Genomic DNA, 18313 nt, shown 5'->3' with positions numbered 1-18313 from the left:
GATGAAGGAGCAGCACTCCGAAGGCTCGTACTACCAAATAAATCTGTGGACTTTAATTAGGTGTTGCAAGACTTCTTACCATCACAATGAATAGCTATTGCCCTTCATATTCTGTACAATCTATGTGCAGCTTCTGCCATACTCTAGCCAGATATTTGCATGATTGCAAAGGTACCAATGGCAGATTTTCTTTCCAAATCATTGACATGCTCTACACTGTTTTACTGCCTAATATGTCCTTATGTAATCCTGACTACCAAACAGAGCTTCTCGCTCGACTTTTTGTGAAACTCATCCCCAAGTGCAGATCATGAAGATCACATAGCAACTACAATCTGTTCCAATCACACTGGCTCCCCACATAACACAAACTTAATCGACTGATAAATCATTCTTTTTCTGCATAAAAAACTCCTAATGTTGAATCCCAGTTTTTGTATTGGCCACCTATTTGCGATATAGTCATACACCTTTGTTAACACAGGGTTCCTAAGAGATGTTTTATCAATGTCATCTGCTGTGCTCATCTACACATGAGGAAAAAATATATCTTCGTTGTAGGGAAAGGTAATCCAGACATCACATTGGCGTTACAATAATCTTCCAACCATCTGTACTTAATATCGTACTGGTGAGCAGATAAAATCAAAGCCTAGGCTGCAGCTGAAGTGGGTACTGGAGACTTGGGATTCAACACTTCCATCAGTGGCTTACGATTAGTTTCAATCAAGACCATGCAGGTATGTATGAAATCATCTTATTCTGAAAATCAAAGGCAATGCTACATGCTCTACCTGGGCATAATTCCACTCACTGGCACTGAGGGTGCATGAGGCAAATGCAATTGTCTCTCTTCACCATTCTCTAAGACATGAGAGATCACAACACCTACTCCATGTGGAGAGATATTACATGCTAGCTTAATGTTTTTGGGCACATTGTAACGTACAAAAGCAATGTATCATCTACCAGTTGATTTTTATACACATTGTCTTCTGACGCTCCTATATCCAATTTCTCGGAACACCTTTCCTCAAGAGTTCATTCAGTGGCTACTGTAGGTTGCAAAATTTGCTATGAATTTACCGTAATAATCCACTCGATCCAAAAAAAATCCAAGTTCAGAGATTGTCTGAGGCTATGGTGCATTTCTTATTGGATAAACCTTACTCTTAAGCAGGCTGTAACCCATCTTTATCCACCCTGTGACTCAAGTACTGTACAGAGTTTTGAAACATTTCACGTTTGTGTGCCTTCGCCCAAACTCCACTCTTTCCCAAACTTTGGAGCACCTTTTTCAATTTGTCATCATGGGTCTGCCTGCTTTGGAGCTGAAACGCATATGCATACAAATAGCACAGCCTTCCCTAAATTCCTTGGAAAACCTGATTCATCCTTCAAAAAATCCCAAGGGCTGAAGGAACACCAGATGGCACCCTATGAATCTGAAATAGATCCATGTGTGTGTATTACTATCCAAATATGACTTCAACTCATTGTCTAACTCAAAGGCATTTCTCAGATCTAACTTTGCAAACAATCTGGTCACAATATGGCAAACAGATCCTCCATGTGTGGTAAAGTAGTGAGTGGATTACGTTATAGTAAGAAGTGTCACAACACCACGCTAGAATCCAACAGGCTTAATTGGAATCGCTATGATTCCAACTAAAATGATTCCAATTAAGCTTATTGGACTCTAACCTGGTGTTGTGACACTTCTTACTGTGCCCACCATAATCCAACGCTGGCATCTCCACATCATGATTATATTATAGTACTTGATTTATGGTAGTATCATAACCCCAATTACTTATACTAACATCTGACTTTGGTATGACTACTGTGGGAATAGAGTCCAATTACTCTGTTCCACCTTAGAGATAAATGTTTACACACTCAAGTCATTCCAGTTCTGGCTGTACTTTCATAGAGCATAGGGTTCTGGATAAGAGCTGCAATAAACTGTTCTTGTGTTCCTCTGAACATGCAGGTGAGACTTGCATTTTTGAATAGTTATATCCTTACTCATTTTATGGGATGTGGGTGTCGCTGGCCTGACCAGCATTTATTGCCCATCCCTAGCTGCCCTTGAGAAGGTGGTAACAAGCTGCCTTCTTGAGCCCCTGCAGTCTATTGGTGTAGGTGCAGCCACAGTGCTGTTAAAAGGGGAATTCCAGGATTTTGATCCAGTGCCAGTACCATAACAGTAATATGTTTTCAAGTCAGAATTGTAAGTGACTTGGAGGGGAAACTTACAAGTGGTGATGTTCCCACATGTCTGCTGTCCTTGTCCTCCTAGGTAGTGGCTTTGAGTTTGGAAGGTGCTGTCTAAGCAACCTTGGTGAGTTTTGGCAGTGAATCCTATAAATGGTACACACTGCTGCCACTGTTAATTATGGTGTACAAAGCAGGATTACGAGGTAGGTTTTTTAGATGTACGAGGCAGGTTTTTTACGCAGAGGTGGTGGGTGCCTGGAACACGCTGCCGGGAGAGGTAGCGGAAGCAGATATGATAGTACTTTTAAGGGGCGTCTTGACAAATACATGAATAGGATGGGAATAGAGGGATATGGTCCCCGGAAGGGTAAGGGATTTAGTTAAGTCGGGTAGCATGGTCAGTGCAGAGGGCCGAAGGGCCTGTTCCTCTGCTTTAATTTTCTTTGTTCTTTGATCCCTTTGTTCTTTGGTGGAGGGATTGAATATTTGTAGAAGGGGTAGCAATCAAGCAGGTTGCGTTGGCCTGGTTGGTGCTGAGTTTCTTGAGTATTGTTGGAGGTGCACTCATCCAAGAAGTGGAGAATATTCCATTGCACTTGTGCCTTGTAGTTGGTGGACAGGCTTAGGGTAGTCAGGAGGTGAGTTACTCACCACAGGATTCCTAGCCTTTGACACACTCATGTAGCCACAGTATTTATATGCCTAGTCGAGTTCAGTTTCTGGTCAATGGTAACCACCAGGCTGTTGACAGTGGGGGTTCAGTGATTGCTATTGAACATCATGAGGCAATGGTTAGATCTTCTCTTGTTGGAGATAGTCATTACCTAGCGCTTTTGTGGTGCAAGTATTATTTGCTGGTTACACAAAGCACCTGAGGATACTTCTCAATCCCATCATCTTTTGATGAACTTCATCTTGACATGAAAAAGCTTGTTCCAATTTCACTTCAGTGCTGTTAACCAGTTCCTCCCAGCCAGGGCTGATTTTACACAATACACTTCAATGATAGGCAAAAACAAAACTTGTAGTTCCACTACTAGTTTGCTGGAAACTTCCCCAACCCAAATTTGTTTGGCTAGGGGAATCCACAAGCCTATCTTATTGCCAGACTGTGATATCATTGTAGGACAAAAGAGGCTGGGTGCCACATGGCGTTCAACTGAATTGGTTTATTCTGGTTTGGTTGATATACATACATACACAAATGGCTATGAGAGGATACTATTACAGAGACATTTGTGTGTAGATATATATACCTAAAGCAAGCCAAGTAAACTAGTTCAGTTGTGTACTTGAACTATTTTTTTGGTTTCAGCTAGGATTATTCAGCATCCAAGGCTAGGTATATAAGGAAAATAATCTTGGAATCCTGCTCATGATTGCTAGCTGGAATCATCAGTAGCAAACTCAATGGGTGGGATTTTCTGGCTGTGCTTGCCCCAAGGCCGGAAATTTCTGCCCAAGGTCAATGGACCTTTGCGTGGTCCATGTCCCACCTGCTACGATTCCCGTGGGGGGGGCGGGGGGGGGGGGGGTCAGAAAAACTCCTCCTCACATGCCTGAAAGTCAGCTAAAGGTAGGATCAAGCTAATAGTCTGCCAACAGATGGGGGCAGCACATGGCACAGTGATTAGCACTGATGCCTCACAGCACCAGGGGTTCGATTCCCGGCTTGGGTCGGTGTTTGTGTAGAGTTTGCACGTTCTCCTTGTGTCTGCATGGATTTCCTCCGGTGCGCTGGTTTCCTCCCACAGTCTGGAAGACATGCTGGTTAGGTGCATTGACCCGAATAGGCACCGTAGTGTGGTGACTAGGGGATTTTCACAGTAACTTCATTGCAGTGTTAATATAAGCCTTACTTGTGAAAGTGATAAATAAACTTTAACATCCATCATAGAGCTTACATCTGATGAATGGTCAGCTAGTTGTAAACTGTGAAACCATTTGTCAGCGAAAATCAACGCCGACATGAGAGACAGGAAGAAAATTTCATTCTGTATGTTATAGAATTAAAGGTCTATTAATCCGTCTGTTAACAAAAAGTGACAAAACACAGCAGCAATCACGGGAGTAATTTCAATCCACTAACTGCTTTTTGACACCACCTTAATAATCCTCTGATTAATTCTGAGACAGATGGGACAACCATCTATACAGCCACACAAAACATCAAATAACCGATACATCTCCAGCCTGTCAGTCAGATCCTACATCCTGCACAGTTCAAAGCTAATTGCACGATCTCATGACAGTTACTGCTTAGGCTTCATCCAATAAAAAAAACATTAAGAATAAAGCATAAACTAGATGCGATCATCTGCAGCACCAAAAATGTTTCATTTATGAGGGTGTAAACATTTTAATCATTGTACAGCTTCAAACTAATATCTGTGTACCTTATTTATGGTATTATGAGTTCTATGTTAATCCTCAGTTGCTAAGTAATGGAAGCCATTCATTGAATAATACATCACCAAAGCAATCAAGAATAAGTGTGGCTAATTATCTATGAATGTATTATGAACATATCGCAGAATTTAAATTTCCAAAACAACTTTAACAATCCAAACAGCAAAGTCTATCTGGATGGGGTATGCGCTAAAGCTAATTTAGTTCAAACAGAGGTATAAAGAATCAAAATTTAACATCTTTCTCCATGTAATCCTGGAACAAATACTAAAATCTGAATTCAAGTCATTCATCATAGCCTGTGACACAAGACTCCCGACCTGGTTTCATGGCCAGCATGAATGAGGAGTCAGGTCACTATGCAGAGTGAAGGGCAGAATAGCAAATCGGCTCAACCTAGGTTAGTGTCACGCGGCCTCTCGGTGGTGGGTTCAAGACTGGCGTTGACAAAGTCAGGGGCAAGAGGGAGGAGTTTGGCCAGCTCAGCAGCAGAGGTGTCAAAATAAAACAGCTACCCATCCCCTCAGCTGCAGTTGTTTACTCCTAAGTTTGTTTTATTAGTAGGCTCACAAGTAGGCTTACATTAACACTGCAATGAAGTTACTGTGGAAATCCCTTAGTCGCCACACACTCCGGCGCCTGTTTGGGTACACAGAGGGAGAATTTAGCAAGGCCAATATCCCTAACCAGTATGTCTTTTGGCTGTGAGAGAAACCCGCAGCACCCGGAGGAAACCCATGCTGACACGTGGAGAACGTGCAAACTCCACATAGATAGTGAGCCAAGATGGGAATCGTACTCAGGTCCCTGGTGCTGTGAAACAGCAGTGCTATCCACTGTGCCACTAATGCCATGTGATCAGCTCTTGTCAACACCAGGGGAGGCCTAGTAGTATTATTGCCGGACTGTTAAACTCAGCTAATGTTCTGGGGACCTAGGTTCAAATCTCACCATGGCAGATGGTGGAATTTGAATTCAATAAAAAATACCTGGAATTAAAAATCTACTGATGACAATTTTTGATTGTCGGAAAACCCATCCAGTTAACGAATGTTCCTAGGGAAGGAAATCTGCTGTCCTTACCTGGTCGGATCTACATATGACTCCAGATACACAGCAATGTGGTTGACTCTCAATTGCCTTCTAAAGTGGCCTAACAAGCCACTTAGTTCAAGGGCAACTACGAATGGGCAATAAATGCTGGCCAGCCAGCGATGACTATGTTCCATGGATGAATTTTTTAAAATTAGGCCACTGAGGAAAGTATATTTTTTAAAATAACCTCAACTTCAACTTCAACTAAAGATCTCAAGCAACAGAAGGAAGTAGGCAGGAAACAGCCAGGAAAGATGTTTAAGTTGTTCTATGTGTGCACGATTAGTTCTGGTAACATGTGCACTCACTGTTAACAATCCAGATTACAGCACACATCACTTTCTACCTTGTGAAATCTTGGGCTGCTGAAATTCACAGCATCAACATCCTTATTTGAGAAAGGATATACTGGCACTGGAGGGGTGCAGAGGAGATTCACTAGGTTGATTCTGGAGTTGAGACGTTTATGAGGAGAGACTGAGTAGACTGGGGCTACGCTCATTGGAATTCAGAAGAATGGGGGGAGATCTTATGGAAACATGTAAGATTATGAAGGGAATAGATAAGCTGGAAGCAGGGAAGTTGTTTCCACTGTCGGGTGAAACTAGAACGAGGGGGCATGGCCTCAAAATAAGGGGGAGCAGATTTAGGACTGAGTTGAGGAAGAACTTCTTCACACAAAGGGTTGTGAATCAGTGGAATTCCCTGCCCAGTGAAGCAGTTGAGGCTACCTCATTGAATGTTTTTAAGGCAAGGATAGATGCATTTTTGAACTGTAAAGGAATTAGGGTTATGGCGAGCGGGCAGATAAGTGGAGCTGAGTCCATGAAAAGATCAGCTATGACATTATTGGTTGGCAGAGCAGGCTGGAGGGGCCAGATGGCCTACTCCTGCTCCTAGTTCTTATGTTCTTAATATAACCCCTCATTTGCTGTTTTCTAATTCCTGACAGATCCAACACGAAGGAACAGTAAGGTACCATTATTGACACTGAATTACATGAAAATGGGTTCAAGCCTCACCTCAGACCTGAGCAAACAATCTTGTGTATAGGTGGTGGCAAATTTGTGCTATATTGCAGGGTTTAGTGAGATGTTTTAACCAAGAACTGAGTTCCTGCTCAGGTGGTTACAGAGTTTCTCATGGCACTCTTTGGAGAAGACCAGGGGGTTCCCCTGATGTCATGGGTGCTTTTCACCTTGCAATCTCTAAACCACTGTTCAAACACTAAAAAACATTTGATATGTCAGTTTTTAATGGTTTCATTATAGCACAGTTGCTGCTAACTTTACAAACCTAATGTGGAACTGAGAGGCATTACTGAACCATAATGACCTAAAAGAAAAGAATATGGTTTGCACACATAGATTCAATCTAACACATAACAGTTTATTCCAGGAACTCTTGCCTATACAGAGTACAAACTGAAAGTAAAGTAGCAGCCTGTGCAACACCCTAATGATGCCGCTATCAAATCATGTGGTCAGCTCTTGAAGCGATCTGCAACCATTTAAATATACAACATGAACTCTTAATGAGGAAGATCAGAGTTTCACAGAATCTTTTCAGTGCAGAAGGAGGCCATTAGGCCCATCAAGGCTGCACTGGTTCACCAAGACAGCACTCCACCTAATTCCACTCCCCTGCCTAATACCCATCACCTTGCAGATCATTTTGTTTCAGATAGATGTTTAAGATATTTATAAATGTGCGTACCTGAAGTCCCTTAACCCAAGACCACGCCTTTTCCAGGTTGTTTTCATTTACTCCTACCAGCTTCTCCTGCCAGGGCTCCACTCTGGAATCAAACTTCACAAAGTTGAATTTGGTCTTGTGTCGAAGCTGTTCCTAAATAAAGTAAACATTCCTGTAAATATGCCTTAAGGGAGACAAATCAATACTATGGTATATGCTGTAACATAGAATCATAGAGCAATACAGGTACGGAAGCAGGCCCTTCGGCCCAACCAGTCCGTGCTGACCATGGTGCCCTCCCAGCTCATCCCAATTACCCACATTTGGCAACATGATCGAGACCAGAAGATTGCATTCACTTTTTCATAGACTCAATACCCAGATTTAGTTGGACATTTGCATTCAAGGGTTTCACCATCAAAGGTCTTGGGCACTTATGTAAAATGGCAGACCAGTTATGTATCCCTCCAATTCCAATTCTCTTCCCGTACTTAAGGCAGACTTTGGTCCATTTCCATAGATAGTCATTCCCAAAGCAGGTTGTGAGTCTGTCACCAGGGGCTTATAGCTTTAAGGGCACCACTCCAAATTAAGCAGTTATAAACCCTTAGAGAAATGTAAAGCAAAGGCAGAATTCTGAACATCTGGTGCATGCTAACGCCCAGGTCAAATTTCAGCCCCATTGTTGTTTGGATCTTCGGATATAACCACCAAGAATAACACAGGGACATAGATAACAGGGAGGGGAAAGCTATCGTATTTTTAAAGTTCATTTATTTGTCACAAGTAAGACTTACATTAACATTGCAATGAAGTTCCCTCGTTGCCTCAGTCCAGCACTTGTTGGGTCAATGCACCTAACAAGCACATCTTTCAGAATGTGGGAGGGAACCAGAGCATCCAGAGGAAACCCACGCAGACATGGGGAGAACATGCAAACTCCATACAGACAATGACCCAAGCCAGGAATCGAACCCAGGTCCCTGGCACTGTGAGGCAGCAGTGCTAACCACTTTGCTACCATGCCATCATGTTTTTTGTCCCTTACCAGCTGAGCAACATTTGAGATTTGCTTCAAAATATGCTGTAAGCCAAGTGACAAGGTATAAAATTTGGATTTTAAAAATACCATTAAGTCGTGTAGCCTATTTATATACTATCAATTATATAGAAAACCAATAAAATACTGTTCAAAATACGTGGGTGATTTCCAATTACTGTTAAAATACAATCATCAAGAGGTGATATCCCCAATCAAACGGCAGGTGCCAGGCAAAAACATGCATTATTGTTTAATTTTGCCACGGCAAAGCAAGTTAGTTAGTTTGGACTTGCCTGAATGTTAAAATTTAATCGCTATTTTAAAATACACTAATTTGTTTAAAAATACCAAAAGTTAGGGACATCCAGATTCTAGTAACTAACGTGGGAGAATTCAAAGATAAGAACAATAAGATAAAGGCAACATATTGCAGATGATGGAATCTGGAACAAAAACAGAGAATCCTGGAAAATCTTAGCAAGTCTGACAACATCTGTGGAGAGAGAATAAAGGCAACATTTTGAGCTTGAATGAACCTGAAGTGTCATCTGGACTCGAAACATTGGCTCTAGTGTCTCTCCCACAAAAACAATATGCTTCACTTGATTAAAAGACCTCTACTCATCACTTCTCAGCCTTTGGCAAAGATCAGGTGCCATGCCTTTTCTTGTCAGCTTGAATCTCGTATGTCTCTCTCTTGGATTCGATCTGAATTGATTTTTGGAGCAAGTAAGGGGATGTGTTAAGAGATCACCCTCACCACTCCGCACATCAGCTTTGTAACTAATGGCATGGTGGCACGGTGGGTAGCACTGCTGCCTCACAGTGCCGGGGACCTGTCTTCAATTCTGGCCTTGGGTCACTGTCTGTGCGGGAGTTTGCGCATTCTCCCTGTGTCTGCGCAGGTTTCCTCCGGGTGCTCCTGTTTCCTCCCGCAGTGTGGGAGGAAAGACCTGCAAGTTAGGTGGGTTGGCAATGCTAAATTGCAACTTAGTGGCGATTAGCAGGGTAAATACATGGAGTTACAGGGATAGGTGGCACAGTGCATTGGCCATGCTGAATTAGGCACATTGGCCATTCTAAATTCTCCCTCAGTGTACCCGAACAGGAGCCAGAGTGTGGAGACTAGGGAATTTTCACAATGACTTAATTTCAGTTGTTAATGTAAGGCTACTTGTGAAACTAATAAATAAACTTTACAGCCTGGGTGGGATTGTTTTAGGTGCTGGCTTGGTGGGACGAATGGCCTCCTTCAGCAGTGTAGAGATGCTATGAAAGGAATTCAAAAAAGACCTCTACTCAACCTTGATCTTTTCATTAAGTTAGCAGCAATAGGCTATCACGTATTACTCAAAGATCTTTGTTACGATGCATTTTAATAATTGTGATGTATGTTAGTAACTAATTTAAATTGTTGACATCCAGACGCCTCCATTTATTAGACCTTTAAGAATATAATTTCTCCAAATCCTGCAGATTGTGTTTATTATAAAATCTAATGGCCGAGGTTTTCAAACATCTCTGTGTGGGGACTCCCCATCCAATGTTAGCAGTTTTCCAGGGTTTCGTTGTAAAAGAGAGTACCACACAAAGAAGAAGAGTACAGGCATGATAGAAAAGGTTCTGAATGAGGGGAGGACATCAGAAATAATGTTCCAGCCAAATGGGCAGGGAGCCAATGAAAATGGGGACTACAGAGGATCACTTGGATTCTGTACCTTAATGCATTATTAAGAGGTGGCACGGTAGCACGGTGGTTACCACTGCTACTTTATAATGCCAGGAACCCAGGTTGGATCACTGAAATTTACACATCCTCCCCATGCCTGCGTGGGTTTCCTCCAGGTGCTCCGGTTTCCTCCCACAATCTGAAAGACGCGCTGGTTAGGTGCATTAACCATGCTAAATTCTCCCTCAGTGTATCCGAACAGGTGCAGTGTGTGGCAATTTTCACAGTAACTTCATTGCAATGTTAATATAAGCCTGCTTGTGACACTATCAAATAAACTTTAACCTAAACTTCCACCAGAAACATGCACCTGCTTATAGCTTTAAAAATACGTTCATCGTATGGCAGATCTTGACATGAAGGCTGGCTATCGGGTGCTGGGCTTACAGAATGGGCTACAAATGTAAGTGTTGGCAGGCAGATTCAGAGGAATTATCTCTTAGCAATGAAATATTCCCGCATTTGAGCTATTGCCATTTCCATATAAAAGTGCAGAGCTTAAAAAGAAAAAAGATCTGTTGGCAATGCTGTTTAAAACAAAGGGTAATAGTGAAGAGTAGGAGGAGGAATACATTAGTTATTGAGAGTTGCCAATTTCGGCAGCAGTTCATAATGGAAGGCAACATCATGTGCTTGAATAGACACACTGCATGGGTCTTCTTGACAATGGTGATGACTCAGGAGAATTCATTTGTAGAGCAGATCTTTTTTTACAAATAACAGCCTTTTTTTTGGTGCTGTAACAGGCATAAACCTGCTCCAGTAAACACAGAAATTCCCATCACAATCGGGCAAAGTGAATTAAGCTACCCAAGGTCTTAACCGACCTGAAGCTAGTAATTAGAAGAATAAGTGATTTGTTACAGCAAATGATTTGTCACACAAATCGGCTTCAAAATTAGCACTTTCACTGCCCCTAGGCCTCTCCAATGGAAAACTGTGGATTGGGCAGCAATTCTCACTATGTTAGGTTATGCCGGAAAATTTACAGTATTTGTCACGCAGTATTGTGCTGTGCCACATCATTGAGGAAATAATTTGTAGCTCGTTAAAGGAAGCCTCTTAACCCAGAAATAAAATCCTATACGAGTCATGGCTGTTAGTGATAAACCTGCATGAGTTGGAAGATCTTTCTTTGCACCAGCTCCAGTTTATCTTCCATGGATTGAGAGGTGTCGACCAGGATGTAGATCTGATCCTCGATTATGGTCCCAAACAGTTCCCTGCTCCCCTGCTGGAGCCAGTCAATTCTACGAGCAAAAAATAAAACCATAAGAATAGTTCAGTACTAAAGAACAACTTCACAAATCTTTGACGCATTCAAATATTCTCCGATTTGCTGCAATGATGAAAATGGTTTGTCAGACAGATGGAAAGGCTGCCACATTTCTAAAGCAAATACCATGTAGGCTTGCATACAAGTTGACACATGAAGCCTTCAACAGCCCTGCAAAAGATGGGGATTGATTTATACGATGAGTATGAAAGTGAAACGCTGGCTTAAGTGTGGGTGGCAGTCATTTAGAAACCAGCATCCAACGCACAGTCTTGGCTTGTCTTAAACCCCTGCAAATTTTTGCAACACATCTTCATCCAAGTCCTCTGTTTGATCCCTTGCACCAAATTATGAGGCACTGGTAAGCAAAGTACACAGGTGTAGGGTGTGAAATTGAAGCTATCAACACAATACTAAGGTTGAAAAGGCCTTAGACACCAAGTACATACAAAAGCATGATTTTTGGGGCCAGAAGAATGCAAGTTATTTTATTCACCATGTCGATGTATGTGCCACGAGAAGTTTCAAATTCAGAGATGGGCTGGTGGTGGTTAGTTATAAATGTGATTTATATCAGTGAATTTGAATGTTAGCAACTCTTCCTTTCAGTTAGAAAGGGAAACCTGTCTGGTCCAAAGAAGTCTGGAAAACAAGAATGGGTGCAAAACCATCTCACCAAGGCAAACGATACTGTCTGTCAACACACACCCTTCTTCTGCCCCCAGTGCTGAATTACCTGCCTCGGTTACCACGCTACCTGAAGAAACAAAGACCTGAAACAAAGGCCGGAATTTTCCAGCAGCCTTCCCCCCGCCCATGGCGGAGGTGGTTCACCTTTGGCTGCCAGCAGGACTGGAAGATTCCGCCAAAGTCAATGGCAATTTGCCCAGTTCGCCCATCCCACAGCCTGGATCACATTTGGCGAGACCCCATGATCCCTCTGACAGGAACGGCTGGAAAATCCCACCCATAGTCCCGACAACAACATAATGGGTGGGATTTTACAGCTTCGCTCGAGCAAGACCAGAAATTCCAGCACACGGGTCAATGGAGATTTCCATAGCTGGACCTTTGCCCACTCCAATTCCGTGGTGAGCAAGGCAGAGTTCTGGCGAATGTGTCTCAGTGTCAAAACAGTGAGATACAGATCTGCTAAACTACAAACAGTAAGGTGTGTTATTGTTTATTCCAGCCTCATATAAATTGGTTGAGTTATTGGCACATTGAATCATTTTGTCAAATATCTCTTCATTCCCGACCTGTAGGATAAAGGTGTGGAGCTATAATGTTAGTTGCTGTCCTTGGTACTTAAAGATTTCAATGAGGATTCCCTCACCTCCTGCTGCTTTGTTGCTCTACATTTAGGCTTTCATCACCTCCACAGGTGCTGGCAGAGTTGCAGACTTGTCTCTAACTGGTTGTTGAGAGATGGAGTTGAAGACACTCTCACTATTGATTGGTTCATGATTGAAAAAGTTTTCAAAATTCTCCCTCTAATGGAGGTAGATAGCTTGCCTCTCCTTGATTAGATTTTCCCTGTCCTTAGGCCTCAGGGGAGCTGGTCTTTGAGTATTCAAGCCACAAACAGCCTTTGTGGCACTGAAGAAGCCACCAATGTCATTCACATCAGTGAGATGTTGAAATTTCTTTCCCTTCTCTGCAACCACATTCCCTCCATGTGGCCGGCGCACATTTGTACCTCGGCCTTTGCTTGTTGGTAGGCCAGTTTCTTTTGCTTTGAATGGGTGGCACGGTGGCACAGTGGTTAGCACTGCTGCCTCACTGCACCAGCGACCCAAGTTCGATTCCCAGCTTGGGTCACTGTCTCTGTGGAGTCTGCACGTTCTCCCTGTGTCTGCATGGGTTTCCTCTGGGTGCTCCAGTTTCCTCCCACAGTCCAAAGATGTGCAGGTTAGGTGGATTGGCCATGCTAAATTGCTCCTTACTGTCATGGGGGCTAGCTAGGGTAAATGCATGGGGTTATGGGCATAGGGCCTGGGTGGGATTGTGGTCAGTGCAGACTTGATGGGCCGAATGGTCTCCATCTGCACTGTAGGATTCTATGAGTCTAGGTCAGTTTGCCATGTGAAGAAAGTCTTTTGCATGCGATCAATCAGATTGCTGATATCCTGATAATTTTCAACAAGCCAATCCTCATGTTACCTGATAGGAAGTCACTAGGCCCAACTTTCCAACCCTGGTTGGTTTCACCTAGTTAGTAGATTTGCCAGCTCAGCAAACCCAATCTTTAGATATGGCTGCCTGATGGTGTGACTTCTTTGTTGGGGTGGGTGGGTTGGGGAATCTAGGTGGGTGACCCCAGAATGAATACGCAGGCTGTCAGGACAGAAGTAGACTGGACACAAGGCCAGCCTCTGTGTCCCGGCACTGTATTTAAATAGAAAATAATGACAAACTAAAAACAATCTCCAGAACACATCCGTCGCAGCCTTCACACAATCCCTATGTCCCATGCATGCCAACCTAAGCTAACCCATGCACCCACTCCAATGAAAACTCAGTGCCCCTTGACCCCCATGACAATTTAGTGCTAATTCCTGCCAACACGTTCCACCAACATACCATCCTTTGCCCTTAAACCCTCCATGTCAACCCGCCTAGTACCCTAGGACAATTCCTTAACAGCTCTGACACTTCCTGGACAGCTTTGACAGCTGGACAGCTCCTTAACATTTCCCTGATAGAGTCAGAGGCTGGAATTTTATTGAACACTCGCCCCAAGTCCAGGGGCCGGCGACACTCAGAGAATGGCATTCTCCGTTGGCCACGGGCAGGATTATACGAACATCGGGCGGATACGCCGGTAAAATTCTGCCCATAGAGTCCTAGAAGTTTACAACTTGGAAACAAGCTCTTCAGCCCAACTTGTCCATGCTGCCCAGTTTTTACTGTTAGTACTATTAGATTAGTTCCGATTGCCCCATTGGGCATTTGGCCCATATTCCTCTATATCAATCTTACCCATGTAACGGTTTAAATGCCTTTCAGAAAACAAAATTGTACCTGCCTCTACTACTACCTCTGGCAGCTTGTTCCAGACACTCACTCCCTCTGTATGGAAAAGTTGCCGCTCTGGACCCTTTTGTATCTCTCCCCTCTCACCTTAAACCTATACCCTCTAGTTTTAGACTCCTCTACCTTTGGGAAAAAATGTTGACTATCTACTTTATCTACACCCTTCATTATTTTAAAGACCTCTATAAGATCACCTCTCAGCCTTCTACACTCCTGGGAAAAAAGTCCCAGTCTATCCAGCTTCTCCTTGTAACTTAAACCATCAAACCCCAGTAGCATCCTTGTAAATCTTTTCTGCACTCCAGCCGAACAGTTCTGTGACAGCGGGACAGTTCCTGGATACTTCCAATGCATGGTCATTTCAACAATTCCAAAGGGTACATAACCTATTCCAAACGGTGCCTTAACTCTCCCAAATGGTGTCTCAGAACCTATCCAAAGGGGTACCCTGGCTATCCATTGGAACATATTCTCCTATCACAACAGAACACCAGCAGTGAGAAGCCAATGGTCTGTATAATTGTTATGTAGAATAATGGCACTGTAACTGAACTGAACTGAACTGGTGTAGGTGCTACTTGATAGCACAGTCGGCAACATCTTCCACAATTTCTTGATGATCGAGAGTAGACTGATGGGGTGGTGATTGTCTGGATTGGGCAGGCATACCTAGGCAATTTTACACTTTGCCAGTGTTGTAACTGTCATGGAATAGTTTAGGTAGGAGGTGGCTAATTTTGAAACACAAGTATTCTGTATTACTACCAGAATGTTATCAGCTCCATAGCCTTACACATTGCTCCTCCCTCACACTCCCATTGATGGCCGTGCCTCCAATCTCGAGGACTGCATGTTTGGGAGAGCCTTTCCTAAACACCTCCGTCGTCAAGTGTTTCTTTATAACTCATTTCTTTAACTAAACTTTTAGCCGTGTCTCCTAATGCATTTTTGGCTTTTTTGGGGCGGCACAGTAGTTAGCACAGCTGCCTCACAGCTCCAGGGACCTGGGTTCGATTCCCAACTTGGGTCCCTGTCTGTGTGGAGTCTGCACATTCTCCCTGTGTCGGCATGGGTTTCCTCCGCGTGCTCCAGTTTCCTCCCACAGTGCAAAGATAGTGCGGGTTAGGTGCATTGGTCATGTTAAATTAACCCTTAGTGTCCCAGGATGCATAGGTTAGACTAGCAGGGTAAATATGTGGGGTTCGGGGGTGGGGGCTAGGTGGCAGTGCAGACTCAATGTGCCGAATTCACTGTAGGGATTCTATAATCCATTACAGTCTGATTATACCTCTGTAAGACTCCTTTGGGTATTTTTTTTGCCATTATCTTATTTGAAGACCAGTTTGTGCTGCAGGAGATAGTTGTGCTTCTGTCTGCAAGTATCTGATGGTCCGTACGGCTGGAAGTTGTAACATATAGCGTGTAAATGGCAGATTTATTATCAACAGGATGCGGCTGGAGTTTACATGATCACGAAACTGGATGTGTGATGGGTGGAGAGGGAAGTTTAAGAAGGCTGGGTTGATTTGCAATCCTGCAAAACATTCGGACAGAAGGGGGAGCAAAGGATGAGGCTGTCGAAGGGAAACGGAAGTGAGGGGGCAATATCCTGGAATGACGAGTCGAATAATGAGGAGCTGTAAATTGTCAGACAAAAACGGAGAGAAGTGAAAGAGAGAGAGTTTAATGGTGTGTGGGGAATGTGAAATGTAATGATCTCTGGAAGAATAGAATTCACAGCGTGATGTAGGAGGACGGTGAGGCAGAAACAGAGCAGGTAAAAATTGACAATTTTTTTTTTTAAAGTTTATTTATTTGTATCACAAGTAGACTTACACTAACACAGCAATGAAGTTACTGTGACAATCCACTAGTCACCACACACTCCGGCGCCTGGGAGAATTTAGCACGGCCAATGCACCCAACCAGCTCATCCTTCTGGGGCAACCGGGGGAAACTCACACAGCCACACGTGCAGCTTCGGCACAGACTGTGACCCAAGCCAGGAATCGAACCCACGCCCCCGGCGCTGTGAGGCAGCAGTGCTAACCACTGTAAATGTTGTTTGAGTTGTTTTGGACCGAGTGGGCTAACATGACACCAAATAAACTGATGAAATAAGTCCACCCAAAGGCCACAAAAGCAAACTTGTGAAAATGAATGAATAGGCAGGGTTTCATGAAATAAAAATGATATTGCAGGGAATAAGGGAGATGCCTCGGCCTGCATACAGATGAGAATGGCTGCCAGCCCAGTAAAAACTTTCAAAGACCATTTCCAACCGGAACCAGTACAGAGATTGGCTGACTGCCAAAGAAAACTTTCAAAGACTGTTCTCCATTGGGAACCGGTGGGAAAAACTTAGCTAACAGCCCTGTAAAAATGTGAAAGACAGTTTCTGACAGCACACCCCATGGTCAAGGCCTGTCAATACCCAAATAATAAGTTTAAATAAAATTCAAGCCTTTCCTGGCTGACGAGAGGAATCTACATGTCATCAATAAAATGAACACCATTGTTTACAATGCAGGGAGTTGGAGGAAGGACCAATGGAGCTTTGGGGGGGTCAGAGGTCATTTGAAAGGCATCAGACAATTAGATCGAGCATCAGCAATATGTTTGAGAAAATACTGAATGTAATGTGACAGAAGACAGATAGAAAGCAAACAAATAGGCATGACAGCAACTCTCTTTCAACAGCACCTTCCAAACCCACAACCTTAACCACCTTAGTGGAGGAGTGAGGGCAGCAGACACATGAGAACATCAACACCTGCAGGTTGCCCTCTGAGCAACGTACTATCCTAACTTGGAACGATGTCACCGTTCCTTCACTGTCGCTGGGTCAGAAACCTGGAGACCTGTTCTTAATGCCACTTCAGGTGTAATTCTGCCTCAGAGTAAAAGTTTCTCCTCATCTCCATGTAAAATGAGAGACCCTTATTTTTAAAACTGTGTCCTCTATTCCTAGTCTCTCCCACAAGGGGGGACATAATGGCGGCACAGTGACACGGTGGCTAGCACTGCTGCCTCACAACGCCAGGGACCCAGGTTCAATTCCTGGCTTGGGTCACTGCCTGTGTGGAGTCTGCACATTCTCCCCATGTCTGCATGGATTTCCTCCAGGTGCTCCGGTTTTCTCCCACAGTCTGAAAAATATGCTGATTAGGTGTATTGGTCATGCTAAATTCTTCCTCAGTGGACCCAAACAGGTGCCGGAGTGTGGCGACTAGGTAATTTTCACGGTAATATCACTGCGGTGCTAATGTAAGCCTACTTGTGGCACTAATACATAAACATAACCTTAATCCCCTCAGCATCCACCCTGTCAAGATCCCTCATGATTGTATACGTTTCGATGAGACCACCTCTCATTCTTCTAGACTCCAGTGGATACAAGCCCAGCCTGTCCAAAGTTTCCTCATAAAGATAACCCCTTCATCAGTTGAGTAAGCTTTTTCTGAATGGTTTCTAATGTGTTTGTATCTTTCTTATACAAACAGACTAACACTGTAAAAAAAATTCCATATGAGGTCTCACCAACTCCTTGTACACCTGAAGCAAAACTTAATATTTTATATTCCATTCCCCTTGCAATAAACAACAATATTCCATTTCCTTCCTAATCACCGACTATATTTGCACACTAACCATTTGTGATTCATGTACTGGGATGCCCAGATCTCTCTCTCCATTTAAAAAGCACGCTATTTTTCTATTCTTCCTGCCAAGGTGGACAACCTTACATTTTCTCACGTAATACATCCATCTGATAAATGTTCACCCATTCACTTAACCAAGCTGTGTCCCT

The 18313-nt window shown here is 43.4% G+C and overlaps 1 protein-coding gene across 1 annotated transcript in view; it reads right to left on the bottom strand.

Annotated features, from left to right (window-relative positions):
• Positions 1–18313, bottom strand: part of LOC145349313 (von Willebrand factor A domain-containing protein 3B-like) — a 119571-nt gene that overhangs the window by 73840 nt on the left and 27418 nt on the right. Inside the window, exons 10-11 of the mRNA XM_080197813.1 lie at positions 11302–11440; positions 7441–7572 (exon numbers count right to left, since the gene is read on the bottom strand). Coding sequence (XP_080053939.1) covers positions 7441–7572; positions 11302–11440 — 271 coding nt within the window. The remainder of the gene's footprint in view (positions 1–7440; positions 7573–11301; positions 11441–18313) is intronic.

The sequence above is a fragment of the Carcharhinus amblyrhynchos genome, chromosome 10 (genome assembly GCF_965287045.1).
Source record: "Carcharhinus amblyrhynchos chromosome 10, sCarAmb.v2.hapA, whole genome shotgun sequence".
In the NCBI taxonomy this organism is placed as follows: Eukaryota; Metazoa; Chordata; class Chondrichthyes; order Carcharhiniformes; family Carcharhinidae; genus Carcharhinus; species Carcharhinus amblyrhynchos.
The sequence above is the reverse complement of the archived record's forward strand: the minus strand, read 5'-3'. Positions and strand labels throughout refer to the sequence as shown.